The following is a 19812-nucleotide window of genomic DNA, read 5'->3' on the forward strand; positions in this document are numbered from 1 at the left end:
AGGATCTCAGTTTTGTCATTGTTTAATTTTACAAAGTTAGTACTGAATCAAGATTTTATGTCGGATATGCAGGAGGTGAGGGAGGAGCGTGGGAGTATAGAATTTGGCTAGATAAATAGAGCTGGGTGTCATCCACGTAGCAGTGAAAATGGATGTTAAATTTCTGGACAATATTGCCAAGGGGAAGAAGGTAAATGATTAAAGCAGGGGTCCAGGACAGAGCCTTGGAGGATGCCGATAGTTGTGACAGGTGATGGATGGAAACTGAAGGACTTTAGCTGAATGATCGAGTGCGGCCAGAAATGCATCCTTTATCCACAAGGGAGGCGTTTCCTTTCTATTTCGTCAAATGGCAATTTAAAATACAGTAATTTTCTATAGTCTACTCACAGCATTCTGTAAAGAAATGCCTCTTCATGATACTAGTAACAGATATTTACCAGCAGGAGATCGTTTTGAGTTATTGTGATTTGATCTATTATATTTCAAAGGAGTCATCTGCGAAAACAGCAATCAGAATTAAGGTAAATTTAGATAAAAAAAGACACACTAACAGAATTATTTTATATATTCGGTTTAAGCATTTCCATGACTATTTATCTCCATAATTTATGAAAATACTTAGATACAAAGCAACATATAATGGTATACACTTGTTTATGTACATGGGGCACAAAATCGTTTGATAACAGATTTGAAACACAGCAAAGAAGGGACCAAGTAGGAATGTAGGAAAGACATGACTTTGTAAAGGGGTGAAATGACCCGAGCCATGACAATCATCTAAAAATTATCCATAAATTAACACATATTTCTGTCTTTTTGGCCAGGTCCAGTTTTGTAGACTATTTTGATGAAAAAATCATACAGTTTCCTTCCAGTGAAAGGCAGTAATAAACTAACCAGGAAATCACTTGTTTGGTGTGTTCTGTAATTATTATATTCAACAAGAGCCCTTCCATCACCATGTTAGGATTTCTAAAAGAAAGAAAACATGTAAAATTTGTTTTCAAAAGACAATCTTCTTTTTCAAGGTTGGCCAGCTTACATTTGCCTTACTTTAAGGAAAAGGACCAGTGAAAGACATGCAGAATATTACAGTCAGAGATGAATCTACACGTCCGCTGTGTAGGTGCGGTCAGGAGGTTTTTGCGTTTCGCTTTCAGGGTGATCACAAGTGTTGGACACGGGAGGCTTGGTTGGCAGCAGGTGGTTGTAGGTGGATCGGTGAAGGTAGCAAGTTGCAAAAAAAAAAGCTGTAGGAAGCCTGACAGAGGTCAATATCCGAGAGGTTTTGGGTTTAGCGTTTTTAAATCGTACAATCCACAGCTCATGTGCTGCTGGTGAGCTAAAACACCCGTGGGCTTCATGAAAATGATTGCAGACCCTTTTTTCTTTTTGCAAAAGTAGGGTATGTAATGACCATCTGTCAGTTTAGCGTGTGAGCACTGACTCATGCTGTGCTGTGCTGCAGGAGGCACAGGCTGGGAGTAGCCATTTAACTTGCAGCAGATACGCTTCGACTCAATGAGCGGTGCCATTTCTGATGAGAGAGATCTGTTCCTGACTATTAACCCAAAAAGGTGTCAGTCATGGACAAAGGAGATCCTTCTACTGTCCTTTTACATACTCCTGCCATGTCTGTGTTGACTTAGAGGGGCATTAAGCACACAGGTTATACAGATGAAAGAAATAATTTAAAATTAAGTACTTTTTTTAAATAAATCAGTCTTTACCTGTCTGACAATAAATCAGACTAAACGCTTCCAGTTTTAGGTCAATGATTTACACCTAAATTATTTCTGCCTTATTTTATGTTATTAATCACTTTCTTCTAATTTGAACGTTTACATATTTTAAGATTATCTTGTTTTTAAACATTTAGTGAAATCCCAGATGGTGATGTCATTGGCTTTTTATGCTTCATATTTTAATTCACAACATTTCTGTTAAATGTAGGCACACCAGTGGACTACATGAATTTATTAGAAATATATTACAAAAATAATTGTGGAAATCTATATAATCCATATCTATGATTCTTGGGTACAATTTCTAAAATCCTTAAGGTGCCAGGTTTATCTGTTCAAACAATAGCTAGCATAAACGTCACACTGTTCAGGAAGCAAACAGGGGTTTGTGTCCCAGAGATGAACTCATTTTGGTGAAAAATTTGCACCATATCAACCCAGAGAGAAAAAAAGCGAAGGATCTTTTGAAGATGCTGGCTGAAACTGGTTAGAGTCATTATCCGCTGTAAAAGTAGCCCTGCTTTCAGCAAGGAAGAACCCATTATTCCAGAAGCAAAATAAAACCTTGGGCAAAGATGGGTCTTCCAAACGAGCAATGGGCCTAATCGTACAATCACTAGCATGTTTTTATTTTCTAAATTGCAAATGTATTTTAAATTAATCCAATTTGCTGTTGTTGGTCTGCAACATTATGTTTTCTAACCTTTGCTCTAGTATTAGATCAAATAGTATCACAACTGGACCTTGGATATCTGCAGGTAAATTTGGATTGTGGCTTTTCATGCCCCTCTGACACACGCCGCTGTTGTTGTGTTATGCTAATTTATCATTGAAAAATAACCACTGACCCCCTTTGACTGCCCTCAATGTCCTGCTGCTACTGGACAAAGCAGAGTGAGGCCCTGTAGTGTGTTTTGAATACAGTATTTCACCCCTGAGATGAACCTCAGCAAAAAAACAGGTAGCCGTAATAAATGCCAATACCAGTGAATGAAAGTAAATCTGGCACATGTGGAGGGTATCGTGAGGACATTGCCATTTAGAAATGTCACGCCTCTGCTCTGTTATTTTACTCTCCCAAAACTCTGTTGTCCAAAAAGAGTATGTTTTATTAAGAAAGCAGAAGACACACTCAGGTATGCGGTAAAGATTTAACACCCAGTAACTAAATTATACCCAAAACAACTGAACTGCAGCATTGACGATAAAATCAGAACAGAGTGTCTCTTTATTTCTCAATGAAATAAAGACAAACCCTAATAGAGTCCTGATAGTGCAATCAAGGCAGCCGTGCTTGAAAATAATTGCACACTCAAAGCATCTGAGCTACACAATGGCTAGACCCTCCTGTTTGTTCTGACATCAGCAGTTAAGAGTCTGACAAGCTGTCTCCTTTAATGCTCGGTGTTGTTTGTGCCCTTTAGTCAGGGGGTCATTACACACACACACACACACACACACACACACACACACACACACACACACACACACACACACACACACACACGCACAGTGTTGGACACCTGCGGAAAAGACCATAACTCAGGCACTCAATGGGCCTATGAGACACACTTGTTCTACTCATCAATACAAACACATTCAAGTGCTACCTTAAAATACCCCCTGAGATTTTGTGCTAAGACTAGTCTCTCAGTGCAGTAACTTTTCAAACAGATCGATACCGTGTAAGCATGGAACTACATAACACAGGTCTTTAACCATGCTCAGAGAATTTGCATACACGTCCATCTTCATTTGTTTTGTAAGTGATTTTTTTTGCCGTGTAAATGTTCATACCCCTGTGAACTTTTTTTTACATCCTATAACATTACGAGCGCAACCTTTAACATGAATTGTTGGGATTTGATGTGATGTGAAATGGAAGGAAAACAAGAGTTTTAGCGTTTTTTACGAATAAAACCTTGTAGAAACCGCCGTGCATTTGTATCCAGACATCTTTACTTTCATTTGCTGTGCAGTCCAAAAAGCTTGCCATGATGGAAAATTGCCATGGAGAAAGTTATTGTTGAAATAAAGTCACGACAAGTCCCAATTTTCTGTTTGCCACAAGTCATGTGCTGGACACAGCAAACAAGTAGGATAAGGTGCTCTGGTCAGATTATGGAGAAAAACGTTTTTAACCTGCCAATGCAAAAACACTTGATTGTAACCACATTGGAGCATAGGAAGCATCTTGCGATGGAAATATATTTTCTCTTCTTCAGGGACATACAATCTGGTTACAGGGAAGATTGATGCAGCTAAATATTGGTCAAACCCAGGGAAGACAAATTCTTAAAGGTTGCAAAATACTTTAAACTAGGAAGGAGGCTCCAACATGAAGGTCTGCATCAAGCATATTCATATGCTAAAATGGCACAGTCAAGTTCCAGATCTATAAAATTGTGGCAAAAATAAAAATCTCTTGATGTGCAAAGCTGGTACATACAGTACTGCACAAGATCTGCAGCTGTAATCCCACTGAAAGCATCAGCTCAGTGGGTTTGAATACAAATGTGAAGCACACTTTTCAGGATTTTTATTTGCACAACTCTTTAAAAAATTCATTAGTTTCCCTTCACTTTGTGAGTTGAATTTATTTTGTGTTGGTCTTTCACAACAAATCCCAATAAAACACACTGAAGTTTGCGATTTTGACATGACAAAATACAAAAAGTTGGGTGGTGAATACTTTTGCATGACGTGGTTTACCAAAATTCTAACTAGAAGAATTTGGTAAGCTGAAGAAATGTGATAGTGTTCATTGTATATTTTCCTATACATATAAATTACAATTAACTGTAAAATCCACAAGGCTTGACAGAAAAAAATAAATCTTAAGAGGCAGCAATAAAACTTGGCTCAATAACTGCCAACTATCTATTCCAACTTTAAATAGTTTGAAATGTTTGAAGTAATTCTCCTTTTGAAATGTAACTTATCCATGCTGTTCTTTTTGTATAGTACAACAATCTTTGGCAGCATAAGAGGAGGCATATATATCACAATCTAACAAGCACCACTGCTTTGCACAAAATGCTGAAAAAAATTGTGATTTTAAAGTTTGATTCATTGAAATGTTCTACTGTCTTCTCAAGGTTATTGAGCATTGTTTCTGTTTTTTTTTTTTTTGTTTTTTTTTTTTGCCGTCACCTTAATGTCATCCAGTTAAGATAAAAGTTACTCTTAATTTCTCTTTTGGACATCAAAATATACAGAGGTAAAACCTAATATTTAAATACGTTTTTTGTGAAGATTAAACCTAATTTTCCTCACTGTGTAACATTACCATAGCGCAATGTAACAACAAACATCACATTGTCACTTTGCAAGGCAAATGGATTCGATCTATACACGAGTCAGGGGAGATCGACAGACGGATCTTGCGGATGCCGCAGTGATGAGTACGCTGCACCAATCTGTTGTGGTGAAGAGAGAGCTGAGCCAAAAGGCAAAGCACTGGATTTACTGATTGGTCTACGTTCCTGCCCTCACCTATGGCTTCCTCCACAGGGAGGAAGGAGGTCAGGAACTCCCTTACAGATAGGCTGAGGAGCTCTGCCAACCAGGCGAGGCTCGGAGTAGATTCTAAGGCTTGATCAAAAATATCTTGATAATTAGGCTCAGTGCGGACATACGATATCTTTCTCAATATGTATTTCATTTAAATAAAGTAATTATAAAAAGCTTTATCCAAAATGTCTCACAGGCCTATTTTTTAACAAACAGCTGTAAATAAATATAAGAAAAAGTTGAAAAATAACCTACTGGTTAACCTACCTAGTATAATTCTAACACAACACAGAGTATCTCAATAGAAACAATATAGATTCACCTTATATCGCATTTTAAAACTCAATATTTTTTAAAATCTAGATATATAGCCCAGCCATAGTAGAGCCTCTGCTCATCCACATTGAGGACTAGTCCACACGCAGCATGGTTTTTAAAACAACAAATATTATTTTTAAAAATAATACCATACACAGGTGAGATTCTTTAGAAAGGTTTTCATCCGCACCAAACTGCAAACACACATGTGTTGTTTTTTTAAATACTCCACACACATAGCGGGCAGTGAGCCGCAAAATTATGGCTTATGTCAGGCAATCAGAATCCTTCAAAGCAACCTTCCTGTTAGGAATGAATCTTAGCACCGGGATGTTCGATCTTGTGGACAGATAATGAAGTTGAGCTTCTATCAGACACCATGTTGGAATATAAAGTTAATAAAACTCAACACAATGTCGACTGGGAGTCGTGTCAAACGGCGCCGGCGGTGTTGAACGGAATTGTGTTTCCATAGTGGGAGGGACAGCTGGTGTAATGCAGCTGATCTCCGAGCGCTCTTTCTCCTCTGCCCCTCACTGTAATGCAGCACTTGGGCTTATAAAAAAATTAGGGCTGTCAAACGATTAAAAATTTTAATCGCGATTAATCGCATTAAGTCAATAGCTAACTGAAGATTAATTGCAAATTCATCACATATTTTATCCTTTTATTTTTAAAAGGGTAAAAGCCTATGTGGGCATTTTAATATGCAATTTTGCAATAAATAACACTAATAAAAAACATGCTGGTACAAATATTTTTTTTTTCAAGCACTTTTCAGAATTGGAATGAAAATATCCTGGTCCAATAAAATGTTAAACTCTGGCCAATAATGGCTAAATCACTTATCATAACGCCCTGATGTTTACACAATGTGTATACAAATGTGTAAATAAATGTAAATGTAAATACTAATTACATTAGATAAAGTTACATTTCAATAAAGTTTCAATAAAGTTTCGATAAAGTCACAACTTTTATTGTTCCTTTTTTTACTCTCTCTCACACATCTAATTCTGAGTTTTCACACAAACAACAATAATTTCTTTGTATATTTTTGCATGCTGTTTATAGCCATGTTCATACACACAATATTTCAGCTTGTTATACTCAAAGTGTCGGTAGTGCAAGCACGTCTCTTAATAACTCATTTTTATTGTCACTTATTTTAGAGCCCAAAAAAGCGATTTCACTTTCACAAACGACCTGAAATGATATTCACACACGACTTTAGAAAAAAGAAGCCCAAAGTCGCATGAAATATGTGGACTGGGCAACACTGCATGCGGGTCTGTTTTGCTACAATCTCTTCCTGGAACTACAGAAAGCACCAAGGGTAAAAGAAACACAGTCCAGAGTGCGCTGCGGGGGAACAAACATTAGGGAACAGTGTGCGTGTTTTGCTACGCGATTAACTTGCAACAAAAAAATTGTTGCCGTTATGGTCTAACAAATTTAACACATTAATAATGTGTTCAAACTGACAGCCCTAAGAAAATACAAACAAAAAGTGTCTGTAGCAATGTAAAAATTATTACCTACATAATTACATAATTTGACCTGTCCAGGGTGTACCCTGCCTCTCGCCCAGTGAACGCTGGATATAGGCACCAGCAACCCCCGTGACCATGAGGGACCCATGAGGGATATGCGGTTTGGAAAATGGATGGATGGATAATTACATAATTTTTTATGTAACATCCTGAGTCATGTTAAAGGCTTAAACTGCGTCACAAAGTGTGTGTGGGGACAGGTTCCTAATCCAAGTACGGGAGGCATATTCACATCATTGCAATGATTTGGTGTACATTACAGTGATCAGCATTACGCTAATCGAGTTCAATGCAGCAGCTAGAAAGTGCCGTTTGGATCTGATTAGACGTTGTAGAACACAACAGGTCTGATCAGACAAACTTTTCATTTTAACCCAGTTTCTTTAATGAGTCGCTGATGTGACTCAAGAAGCTGCCGCTTTGCTGCAATTCCCAACACATATCCCTCGGTGTCTCCGTGACAGTTTGACAGCGCGGTAGCCATGGTTATTTGGACATGTGGTGGGTGCCTTCTGGGTATTTAAACAGATTTGCATATCTATTTAGAGGTGGGGACAGATCGGGCCCAAGGTACAAGTGGAGGTACACGCTATTTTGTACATCTGAATTGTTTTGTGTGCTGCAAAGTTTCAGGAATCCTCCCTACCTCCAACGTTTAGTACTGCACACTTTTTCATACATGAGGCCCCAGAGCTGAAAAAAATGGTGCAATTAAGACAAGTTTTAAACCTGACTCAGTCACACCACTTCTTTCTGAAAGAATCAGCCAAAATTCCCGCAAACTGGCTGAAAAGCTTGTGGAGGGACCCTCAAATATACTAGACCCAAGTCACACAGTTTAAAGGGAATTACAAATACTGTGAAAATATATGTAAACAGCTGAATTTGAAGGAAGAAACCCGATAATAAATTATCTCTCACAACATTCTGGTATTTAGCAAATATAAATTATTCTGGTAATCCTAGCTCAGGAAAAATATGAAACGTTTTGTCTGATTTAAAGTCAGACAATAGGAAATGTTTATTCAGTGTATATAAGTATTTGGTTTCCACTTTATGAACAGATATTGTTTATAAAAAGGAAGTACAGTAATATTATTTCAACTACATTGCTTCTTTGACACAGTAGATCACTTACAAGTGGGCCTCTCGGTCCAGGCTCCCCGGGCTTTCCTCTCCGTCCCTGAGGAGGACAGTGAAAAGACAAAGAAAAAAAACAAAAACAGGATGAGTATAAGATAAGTGGATGTACAAGAACAGGTGCAGCAAGACATGGATGCTACCAGCAAATAAGGCTAGACAGCAGCTCCTGTCGCAGTCTCTAATTCACTTTTAATTAAGAACAAGAAAACAGCTTAATTGCATCTCCCCGTGTGGCCCACTACTCTTTGTTCCCTCGTTTGGTTTACTGCCTCCTTTCCAGCTGTGTGATTCTCTCAGCGTATCAATCAACCTGAGGAGCAAACAGGACAAGCCACAGAGTGCTGTAGAGTGTCAACAAGCAATGTTAGGAAGATGTCATTCTCTCAGACTTTTTTTGTGACAACTTGGGAATTGTGAACTCCTAAAATTAATATATATGTATATATATTTAAATCCGACGTATTAATGAGATCGAAAGCTTCCTAAAGTTAAGCCATGTGAGTGGTTACATCAACAGATTGTGTGCATGTGAAACGAGGATAACAATGTGTGTGCATCTGCAGGAGTACAGTTCTGCAGGAGCAGAGAATAGCTGGATCAGACGAGGTCGTTCCAGGAATTTAGCTGGCACGAAATTTGTCAAATCAACTCCAAACAGTATCAATTGACGCCACAGCTGAATAGCAGAAGGATGATACAACAAGTAAGCATTACAGGGCCTAAATACCATTACCTCTTTCTAGTATGAGTTTCATCATCTGAGGGAAATGTGACATTGTGTTTCTCTCGTACTGTATGTGTTGGCGCGGGTGACGCAAAAACACTTCTTCCCTCTGCAGAGTTCGCTGCAGTGTGGATCTGTGAAAAGCCAAGCTCTCTGGCTGCTGAAAGAAAAAGTTGAGAATCACAAAGTGACGCCCCCGAATCTTTCCTCTGACACTCCATGCGCTCACTTTGATTAACTGGGTCGAACTTGACGTGTGCGATTGCCTGCAACAAAGGCGAGGGAAGGAACTTCTCTTCAGCGAAAGCTACTTCTTTTAATCATCTGTTTGCATGTGTGCTCAGGCTCCTAGGCTGCATGTGTACGTTTATGTCTGTAGTCCAGAGATATCGGGATTATGGAAAAGGGAGAAAGCAAGGTGTAGTAATGTAAATATTAACCCTAATAACAACACAATACAACCCCTGTGTGACTTCTCTTGGGGATTGCATGCTTCCCTCTGTTCCTGCTGTTTGATGTGCCAACAAAGCCATGCCCACCATCTTTTGATCAGTGCTGTTAATGCACCTCTAATGCCTCGGTATGGTGACTAACGTGAACATAAATGGGCGAAGAGCTGGTCGAAGTCAAATTGATGTGTAGAAGCAGCATCTTTAAACCATGTAATCTTTTTTGCTTCATATGGCTGCCATTATAAAACACCTGAGCAGTCTCTTTGAAGGCCTTGTTCTGTTTGCGACGCAAAAAAAGAGCTGTCAGAACGGTAAGCCAGTGTTCAGTCAATAGGTGCTTATGCATGTGGGTGTAACAAGTGCATTCAAAACAAGATATTTTTCGTGTTCAAGGTTTTTATTTTTCTCACAAGATAGCGTTATGGCGAGAGACTATTTGATTTTTTTTTTTCTCCTTCGGAGATAATTAACAGGTAGACACTGAGTCATCGCTAGGGTTGAGAGAGGGAAAAAGAAACAATACGTTCTTGCCTGAGTCCCCACTGCTGCCCTTTCCCCCTCTGAACACAACAACAAAAGCAGATTACATAGATAAGTAATTTACCTGATGAATATTTCATGTGCTATTATTCCAAGTAGGTCATGAATTATGCAGTTTTGAGAATTATTTCCCAACACTTGCCCTTAAAATCCTTTTTAACACCAAAGTACACGCTGATTTTATGTCCATTTATTTACATACAATCATAAGAATAAATAGTGGCACTCTGTTTCTCTTTAAGAGAATGGGGATCAACATCAATGGTTTTGTGTAGTGAAGCTTTCTTACATCGTCAAGAACATTTTATTGTCTTAGGTTCTTAATGAGGAGCTTTGGGTTTGTTAGGTCTTTCCTTATGCATCTGAGAACTACTGTTAAAAAAACAACTGACTTTGGGTTTACTAAGTTGTTAAAAAGAGTAGTTAAAAAGTTATCCCATATAAATATGGGATATTATCATCCAAATTTATTCACTTACCCATCAGGTAACCAAAGACAAACTAAACCCAATGCACAGTAAAACAGTAGACAATCCAAACTACTATATTACTTAAATTACCTTGTTACACATTGACCTATTAGAATAAAGTAAAACGTAAAATCACTGTGAATAAGTACTGGGTTTATGTGATATGAATATTTGCATTAGGTTGTTTCACTTTTTTGCGTCACATTCATATTATTTCAGTATATTTGGGCTCACATCACAGATTGTTGTTTTCAGCATAATGCAATCTATTGGGGTTCGACTAACAAGGAGACCCCCAGTTAGCACTGTATCTCAAATAAGGAGACAAGAGAAAATTGGACTGCACCCATTATTGACATTCACACTCAGTTGACTGTCCAAACTGAAACAACTGACTGGGATAAAGAAAGAAAATGGACAAAACAGACCCAGACTTTTGATTTTATCAAGGAAGGAGCAAAGATATAGTATTATTAAATGCTCAGCAAAGCAGTTTACCTTGAGGATAGCGAGTGCACAAAGAAAATGGCAAATGTTTCTGCATGTTGACGTTGTCATATGTTCAAGTATTTCGTAAGATTATTATTATAATTTTTTTTTGCTTTGTTTAAGAACGTGTTTGAGAGCATATTTTTGTCGGGATTCTAGGTGGCAGACCGAAGTGCAGACAAGATCCCAGAAGGCGCATGATGAGTTAAAGAATATTTATTACAATAATACAAAGGCTTACAAGAAGAGGGAGGACCTGACAATGTGAGTGACAAAGTAGGCAGAACGTATAGGGGAAGAGACGGATGGAACAACAAGTGAATAATTAGGCACAGGTGAACTGAATTAAACAATTACGCTGCAGGAAATGAGGGGCAATGAACTGGCAGGTGCAGAGGAATAACATAATCTAACAGGGAACTTTAACGGACATAAGCTAACTAGACAGTAACGGAGTCAAACAGGTACCAAATAAAGCTATAAATATAAATACTGAACTGAAGTTTAACCTAATAACAGAAACAAGAATCTCAGGCTAAACAATACTAAGGTGAAAAATACAGAGTACAGGATCCCCAAGGAGCAAAAAAAAAAACCATCAGACCCCTTGGTTTCCTGACAATTTTTACTTACTCTGTGTGTTTTCACTTCCTTGTATTTTAAAGGGCAACTCACCCCAAATCAACTTTTTTTTGCCAACAAACTGTTAACATGGTTGTTTTATAGTACTGTATACATATCCTGGTCATTATATTAAAAAATTAGGGCATATTTGTTGAGATCCTGCCTTTGTGTGTAAAATCATCAGTGCGGTGCCCTCTTAGGGTTAAACGGTGGTCTTACATTGAATTTTGAATTAACATACGCTTCGATGTGACGTAATTCTGATATAGTAACATCAGTAGCTCTGCCGGGGTATAAAAGCAGCTCCATCTTCATCTGGTAGCTCCATAGCGATCATTGTTGCACTTTCAAACCCTCTAGTGACTTTTTTCTTAAAAAAAGTGACAAGAAACAAACTCACCCCTTCTTTCTATGTGTACACCCTAAGACTAAAGCGGAGTAGACAATGTTGAGTGATTTGGGGTCAAGTACAAACTTTATTGAAGATGGTATTAGAAGCCATTGATTGAATATGTTTTTTTATGAATCTATAATTTTCTCACTCTACTGATTTCTACTGTTCTTCAGTCTACTGTTCTCCAGTTTTGCATTGTATTACATTGAAATGACTGTCGTCATTTCAGCTTTTAACTTTTTGCTCTCTCTCTTTTTCTTCATAGTAGGCACACCTGGTCTGGCGTTCTGTTAACTGTGACATCATCCAGAGAAGACAGCTCACCCGCTACTACCATCTAATGTAGAACAGATTACTAGATCAATGTGTGCTTCTGTGCTTTTTTGTCTCTCTTGTTGTGTCTCTGCTCTGTCTTCTGTAACCCCAGTCGGTCGAGGCAGATGACCGTTCATACTGAGCCCGGTTCTGCCGGAGGTTTTCCTTCCCGTTAATGGGGAGTTTTTCTTCCCACTGTTGCTTCATGCTTGCTCAGTATGAGGGATTGCAGCAAAGCCATGTACAATGCAGACGACTCTCCCTGTGGCTCTACGGTTCCCCAGGAGTGAATGCTGCTTGTCGGGACTTTGATGCAATCAACTGGTTTCCTTATATAGGACATTTTTGACCAATCTGTATAATCTGACCCAATCTGTATAATATGATTGAACTTGATTTTGTAAAGTGCCTTGAGATGACATGTTTCATGATTTGGCGCTATATAAATAAATTGAATTGAAATTGAATTATTAGCTGTGAAGTTTCCAGTCAACCTTGTCATCAATAATTGCACCAATAAATGTATTTTTCAATTTCAACCTCTTGAAAATCATTGTATGATATCACTTGCATCATACAGCAGCAAATTGAAATCATCCCCAGTACAAAAAAATAGTAGTGTTGTCTGCAAATAGTAAACATTTCAATCTCCCTGAGATTCAACAAATTGAACTACTATATAATGTAACAATGTTTAGGACCCAATACTGATCCCTGTGGTACACCACAAGTGATATGGTAAATTCCCTCAATAACATTTCTCACCAATGCCGTAGTGATTTGATGTAAATATCTGGGCATTTTGTTCTTATAGTTGTCTAATGTATCCAAAAGTAATTTTTGTGACTAGTTTAAGAAACATTCAGTGTGGGTTCTTTTCACTAATCCTGGCCAATTAAGTCCTTTAGAATTTGGAATTTGGCTTGCCGAACCAGGTCCAACATTTATGACATGTTGATTCAATCCTTCTGTAATTTTATTGTAATTAGATTTTTCATAACCTTTATCAACAAAACTATGTACTGCTGACTGGTGTGTTATCGCACTTATTGATGATGTTATTTAATATTCACCAGCTTCCTCCAAATTATTTTTATTTTCCTCTAATATTTTTTAAATAAAATTCCTTCTTACATGATCGTAATATACTCATTGATTTATTTTTTATATATTTTATGTTCGGCTTCTGACCCCAAAGTTCTTCAAGTGTATTTATTTTTGGTGCAAAAGTTTATTCTAGGAGCATTTAAGAGTGCTTTTCTCATCCATGGACAACTAATACACTTTTATTTGTTTTTGAATACCTTCAATGGTAAATAGTTTTGGACCTTTAACTAATATCTCCATATCTGTTATTTTGGCATTAGTTCCATATTAATTACCTAATAAGTTTATATTCATTGCCTTCTTGTTACTTAGTTGCTAACCTATTTCACAATATCTTAATTACTAAGTATCTCTCTCTCTCTCTCTACAAAAAAAAAAAAAATAAATAAAATAATATATATATATATATATATATATATATATATATATATATATATATATATATATATATATATATATACACACACACACACACACACAAGACCTATTTGGCTGCCCAAATAGGTAATCATGTTAAACCCACTGATTCCCCTGATCATTGATTACGCATAACTTAACAAATTATTACTTATTTATTATATGGTTATTTACTTGCTCACTTATGATGACAAAAAAAAAAAAATTCTGAAGAAAGGTGAAAACCTTAGATGTACTGCAGCCCAAAGGCAGTCACTAGGCAACAAGGATGAAAAGGAAATGAAAAATGAGAGTTTGAACTTTATTACAAAGGCAGAAAGATTAAAAAAATGTGAGACAACGTGATAGTTGTGAAAAAAGCTGGTTGCAATGAAACTAATCAGAAGAAAATTTAGATCTTTCCAGCTCTGTAAAATTGCAAAGAAAAAATATCAGTGTGGTTATGGTAAATTGGAAAAAGAGTAAAGCACGCATTACCACAGAGAAGTTGGTGTTTGTGAATACATGTTTAATTACAGCTAAGAAAACTTTAACTTTAAAACATTATTTGCTTGTTGTTCAGTTTTTTGTCTCCCGTTCTGTAAAAAGTGTCGCCCTTTTTTAAATCCCAAATTCCTTCCTTTCTCTTGTCTGTTGCTTTTCTCGTTACCTCATCTTCCTTTCCCTGTTTTCTGTCATTTAGCCTTTTACTTTCTTCGCACAACCTCCAGTGTCTGTTGAATCACCCTGACAATCTCTGTTGCCATGCAACGCTCAGTGTCCTATAAATTTGACAACATCCTAGTGCTTGATTATTATTTGAGCGCTGCAGTGTGAAGCCCTCCTTCAGGTCACTGCAGTAGATTAGATGGGGGTTGAGATGGAGAAAAGCAAGGAAGGACATGATTGCTGAGGAAAGAGTTGGAAAAAATTTAAAGGACAGCGGAGGAGACAAAAATGGAAGAGTCAGAGTTTCAGAAGAACTAGCTCTCTGTGTAAGCCAAAAACAAACCAAGAGAAGGATCACATACTCTCATGAAGTATTAGTCTTTTTCATATTAAAAACCTGCAAACGAATGAGAAAATGTAGATCACCTTAATTCAATTACAGTGCAAGCTAATGCTTGAGTTGGCACACATCAGAGCTGAACGTAAGGAGGGCTCATATAGCTAACAGGGAGTTTGAACTTCTAACGTAATCCACACGGATCCGAGTCTTTGGCTCCAGCTCAGTGGGGAATGGAAAAAGTATAAAGGAATCGGCAGCCATGGGGCTCTGCTCAGTCCTGCAACACAAGCCTCAATCTAAGTGCAAAGTCAACACCAACGGTGATACACAGCAGAAGCACTCCTTTATGATGACTTCCTAATCCTTATCCCAAACGTCAACATGTTCCCTGACAGATTCCATATTGTGCCATCCATCCTGGGTACAGTACAACAAGACAGAGGGCAGAACGCATCATATATGAAGCACTAAAACTGACACACCACTAATACCCATTTAATCCACCAAATAAATGACCTTATCAAGTGGGGTTAGCAGATAAAGTAAAAGAGCAACAGGCATGATCACCACAGGACCAAATTCAATCTTAATACACAGCCCTTGGAGGAAAATTGGATACTTATTTTATACTTGTGATAACTGTTTTGAAAGGTCTATCCAATTAGGATAAAGCAGCAAAAGCACTGCAAAGGCCTACTGTAATTTGAATTCTAAATATATATATATAAATAAAACACACAATTTTTCCAGACATTTAAACATTTCTATGAAATTAAAATGGGCATGGTCAAACGGCTCAAGAGCACCCCCCCTAAACTTAGCCTGGTCAAGCTGTCTAACGTACACATTGGAAACTTGGTACAAATATTTATTTTCTAGTCTTTTTTTTTCTGGATTAAATTGTTTATTCAAAGTATTCTTTAAGTATCTGCTACACTGAAACCTTGGAGAGTTTTAATGGTTTAGTGGAAATTAAAAATTAAAGGGCAGGCATGTGTAAGCTGAATAGCTTTAGTCTACACATTTCCGATCTTGGTAAATACATACGATTTAAATTTCAATCTAATAAATGTATTTGAATGTGGATGGGTTGTTGACTGATGTTTGACTATAACACTTGGTGTTCAAGATTCAATAAACTACTAAACTAAAAAGACTAAAATGACACTCCAAAACAAGGAAAATAGTCTCTTGGATGTATGTCCTAAAACCAACAGCAAGTTGTCCATTTTGGGTCAAAGGGTAATTTTTGAGGGTTTTTGACATTTTACACATCTCAGACTTTGGGTTCATTGGAATACTCTTAATAATAGCTTTTAGCTCCAGTTCCTAGCTCCAGTACTATGACCTTTCGTGGAGTCAACAGTAAGAACTCTATCATGGGGAGGAAAGGAGCTTCGGACTGCTGTGACAAATTTGTTCCTTAAGTTGGCACCAGTGCTAAAAAGCTTGACCAATGTTCAGTTCTTGAATCAGTTCTTGAATCTGATAAATGTAATGCCAGGAAGAAGCTATTTATCAGCATCACAGAGCTCCTACAACCTGGCAACACCTGAGCTCCGTCTCAATTTTTTTTTTGCCATTCTGTAGATGTATTATTTTTGACAAATTAACTGTTTTGACGGAAAAGCTGTAGCTATGACCTGCATAACAATCAGCCCCATGTAATGTTTTGATCAAAGATGATGAAATCTGGCACACATATGTAGTGCCTCAAGACCTACAAAAATATCTTGGAGCCATAATCCAAACTCCTCAGGATGTAGGCCATTTTTGATCAAAGCCCTCATTTTCTCTTTTTTACACACATATCTAAGCGTACACCCTGTATAGCTTTTAACTTATAGACAACAAATTAATTTTGTCTTAGGGCATTTGAGATGAAAAGTTATCAAAACCTTTCTATTGCATCAAAACATGTGGGCAAAACAAAACCTCAACATTTTACTTCTTGAAATAAAAGGCAAAATACATAAATAACTTTCATACTCAAGGTCGGAGCTGTACCAAACTTTCTATGTATCATCACAGACCAACACATGGTCATTTTCTGACATTGCATTAGCTCCACCCACTTAGAACAAGAGGTGACTTGTTTTGCTGGTGGATGACCTCCTTTTACACTCTGACTCATATAAGTATCAAGATGTGTTGGAGGACACAGAACAAGGTGACGTTGAATCTTACTCTAAATTGTGATTGCTGCCTGGTCCATATGAGTGAGGCAGAGAGGATCTACACCAGTTGTTGTGTGCCTCTCATGGAATACTGTTCAAAACATTGGTATGGGAAATTGATGACATCACTTTAGCCTCACCCATTAAGAGCAACGTCCCAAGTCACTCACAACCACTATTGATCATTTTCCTTACATACACAAACCTTACATACACATGTGCACTCTCACAAACACTTACAGGTCCTTGGATTCAGGTCCTTACAGATTCACTTCTATAGAGAAAATCCCTATTATTAGCTTTAGCTGTCACTTTATACATCCCGTATTAACTAATGCTGTATATTTTTCAGTGATGGTGTCAAGGTGTTGGTTGTTTGTTTTGCTGTTCTTTTTATATCTCTCTTTGCAAGTCTGGAAGCAGACTCCAAGGATGTTATATTGCACTTTCCTTTTTTTTTCACTTTTAGCATTTTGACTCATCTTTTTCTCTTCTTTTTTTTCTCTTCTACCTTCCCATTTTTGTTTCCATTGAGCATGAAATAGTTCCAGAATAAAATGTAATAAAGCTTTTTGCATATATAAATCAAGCAGAGCACTATGACGAAAGCAGTAATGCTCTAACCTGACTGTCGCCAGAGGGATGTAGTTCTGCTGAGCTCCACATGTCCACGTGTCAAGCTCTGCAGAATAAAATCCATCTGGCGAGAGTCAAGTTAGCAATACTCAACTTGTGAAAGTAAAATATGTTGGGCTCTCTTTGGCATTAAGACAAGAAATTCTTAATGCTACACTGCCAGACAGGACACGTTAAAAAAAAGAAAAAGAAATTTAAAACTTTGTCTAATAACATATTATAATTTCAAATGACATTTTCAAAAATACGACAGGAAGTCGCCTCCAAACAGGAAGTGACCTAAGCTTCCATCAGGAACGTCAGCTGAATTTTGAAGACTACCCATCATAACTGAACTGAGCCTAACTAAACGTAATGTCAAGGCCTGCTTACGATATCGCCTAGTGGTAATGTGCAGAACTGATTGGCGGAACTTTGTGAGGTCAAGTAAGCTACACTACAAAGCCAAAGTGGTCAGAGTGTTCAGGGAGACATGGCCTTTTCTTGGCAGAAAAATCTTTACGCCTGTCTGCCTTCAGGGACAAGTTTTAAAGCCACCTGAGCCTTTTTGTAGAACTGTTGTGCAGTAAAAAAAAAATAATGCTTCCGTCATAAGCAGCAGCTGTGTTTATTTGGTAACAAAAAAAAAAGAAAGTGTATATATAACAATTAAAGTTGTAAACTTTTCCCAACATTTTTTACTTGAATATAAAGTTAACATAAGGATGAAGAAGTACATTCTATTATAATCTAATAAAAACAGCCATAGTGTTACAGAGAGCCAAAGAAGTGCTCCCTCCTTCCTTGAGTTACAAAAGATGCTGAACTTCAAATATAAAAATGCAGTCTGTGGAAATGTGAATTTGTTTGCTAACACCCAAGAAAAGGCACAAACATAGAGAACGGCTGCCACTGCACAGCCTGTCTCAATGTTTATTCCCTGTTTACATTTTTTTGCCTGCTCCAAAACTGTAAGAGGCTGAAAACTCTAACGCATACATTACAGATGCTTCTAATCTTTTTAGGCCTTTGGTCAAAGCCACCATTCCCTGTGAAAACTAGGGACAATTTGCTGCACAATTCACATCCGTAATCCCCATCCAGGACCACACCCTAAGCAACAATAGCTGACTAAACGCAAAAAGGGTTTCAGGTAAAACAAAGACAAGAACCCTCATTATCAATATCAGGTAACATCTGTGTGGATCTTACAAGTAATTTCAAGTAAGGGCTTTTTCTGCAAAGTATGTTCAATGACTAACTGGTTAGGGCTCAACCAGTTTAAAAAAAGATCATCATAATAATCTATTTGGTTTTCCACAGCTTGAGCACAGGCTTGGACCAAATCCTTGTTACTACGAACATCTCATCAAATAAATGTTGCATTTTTTTATGATCGCAGTATAGAACACAAACTGACTACAAAAAACACAATATTTATCTCCATAAACATCCAATCTCCTAATATCTTGTTCTTAATGGAATAATTCCTTTTGAAACTACAATACAGTTCACTTTTATGTGTGCTGAAATATATCAGCAGCGTAGCAAACAGTTAAACACAGTATTAAGAGGAAAATGTATTCAAACTGTGACACAAAGGGGGATAGTGGTTGTGAAGGACCCAAATGCATCCAAAAAGGAGTTAAGAGGTGGAGCAGAAACAAAGATATCTAATAAATAAAAAAATCTGAACTCAGGATTTAACAATTAAATCCAACAGCAGTGATCCTGTGTGTCTGTGATGCTGGTCGGACATTTTATTAACGATGAAGATACATTTTTTCTGCTGCTTTTGGTCTTAAGTTAAGCAGATTTAACCAAAAAACAAACAAACAAAAAAAAACTAAATTTGGAGTTCTAGAAATGGTGGTCATAAAGTTGTGATTGGTTAATCAGAGCTGCAATTATGGAAACACAAGCAAGGACTAGTATGAGTTTGGCACCATTTGAGAAAAAAAATGTGACGCATCAGGGCAAAAATAGGAACAAGTTGGCAGAGCACAAACTGAGAAAAGTGTGAAAACCCTTACATTTCTGAGATAATACTAGCATTTGTTTTATTGCACAATGTAATTGTTGAAGTGTACTCAATGTAACACAAGACATGGGAAATATATGTTTATCATGTTTCTACCATATGGTTAGCTAAATAGTACGAAAAATGTACTAACATTTCTACTCATACCTGCATAATGAGCAGGTATGAACATCACCAACCC

General features: G+C 37.3%; 1 protein-coding gene across 1 annotated transcript in view; it reads right to left on the minus strand.

Moving 5' to 3' along the window:
• Positions 1-19812, minus strand: part of LOC105923288 (collagen alpha-1(XIX) chain) — a gene marked incomplete in the record, with an annotated part of 154810 nt that overhangs the window by 80398 nt on the left and 54600 nt on the right. Inside the window, 1 exon segment of the mRNA XM_036125877.1 lies at positions 8274-8318. Within this exon segment, the coding sequence (XP_035981770.1) occupies positions 8274-8318 (45 nt within the window).

This window comes from Fundulus heteroclitus, chromosome 22 (assembly GCF_011125445.2).
Source record: "Fundulus heteroclitus isolate FHET01 chromosome 22, MU-UCD_Fhet_4.1, whole genome shotgun sequence".
Taxonomy (NCBI): Eukaryota; Metazoa; Chordata; class Actinopteri; order Cyprinodontiformes; family Fundulidae; genus Fundulus; species Fundulus heteroclitus.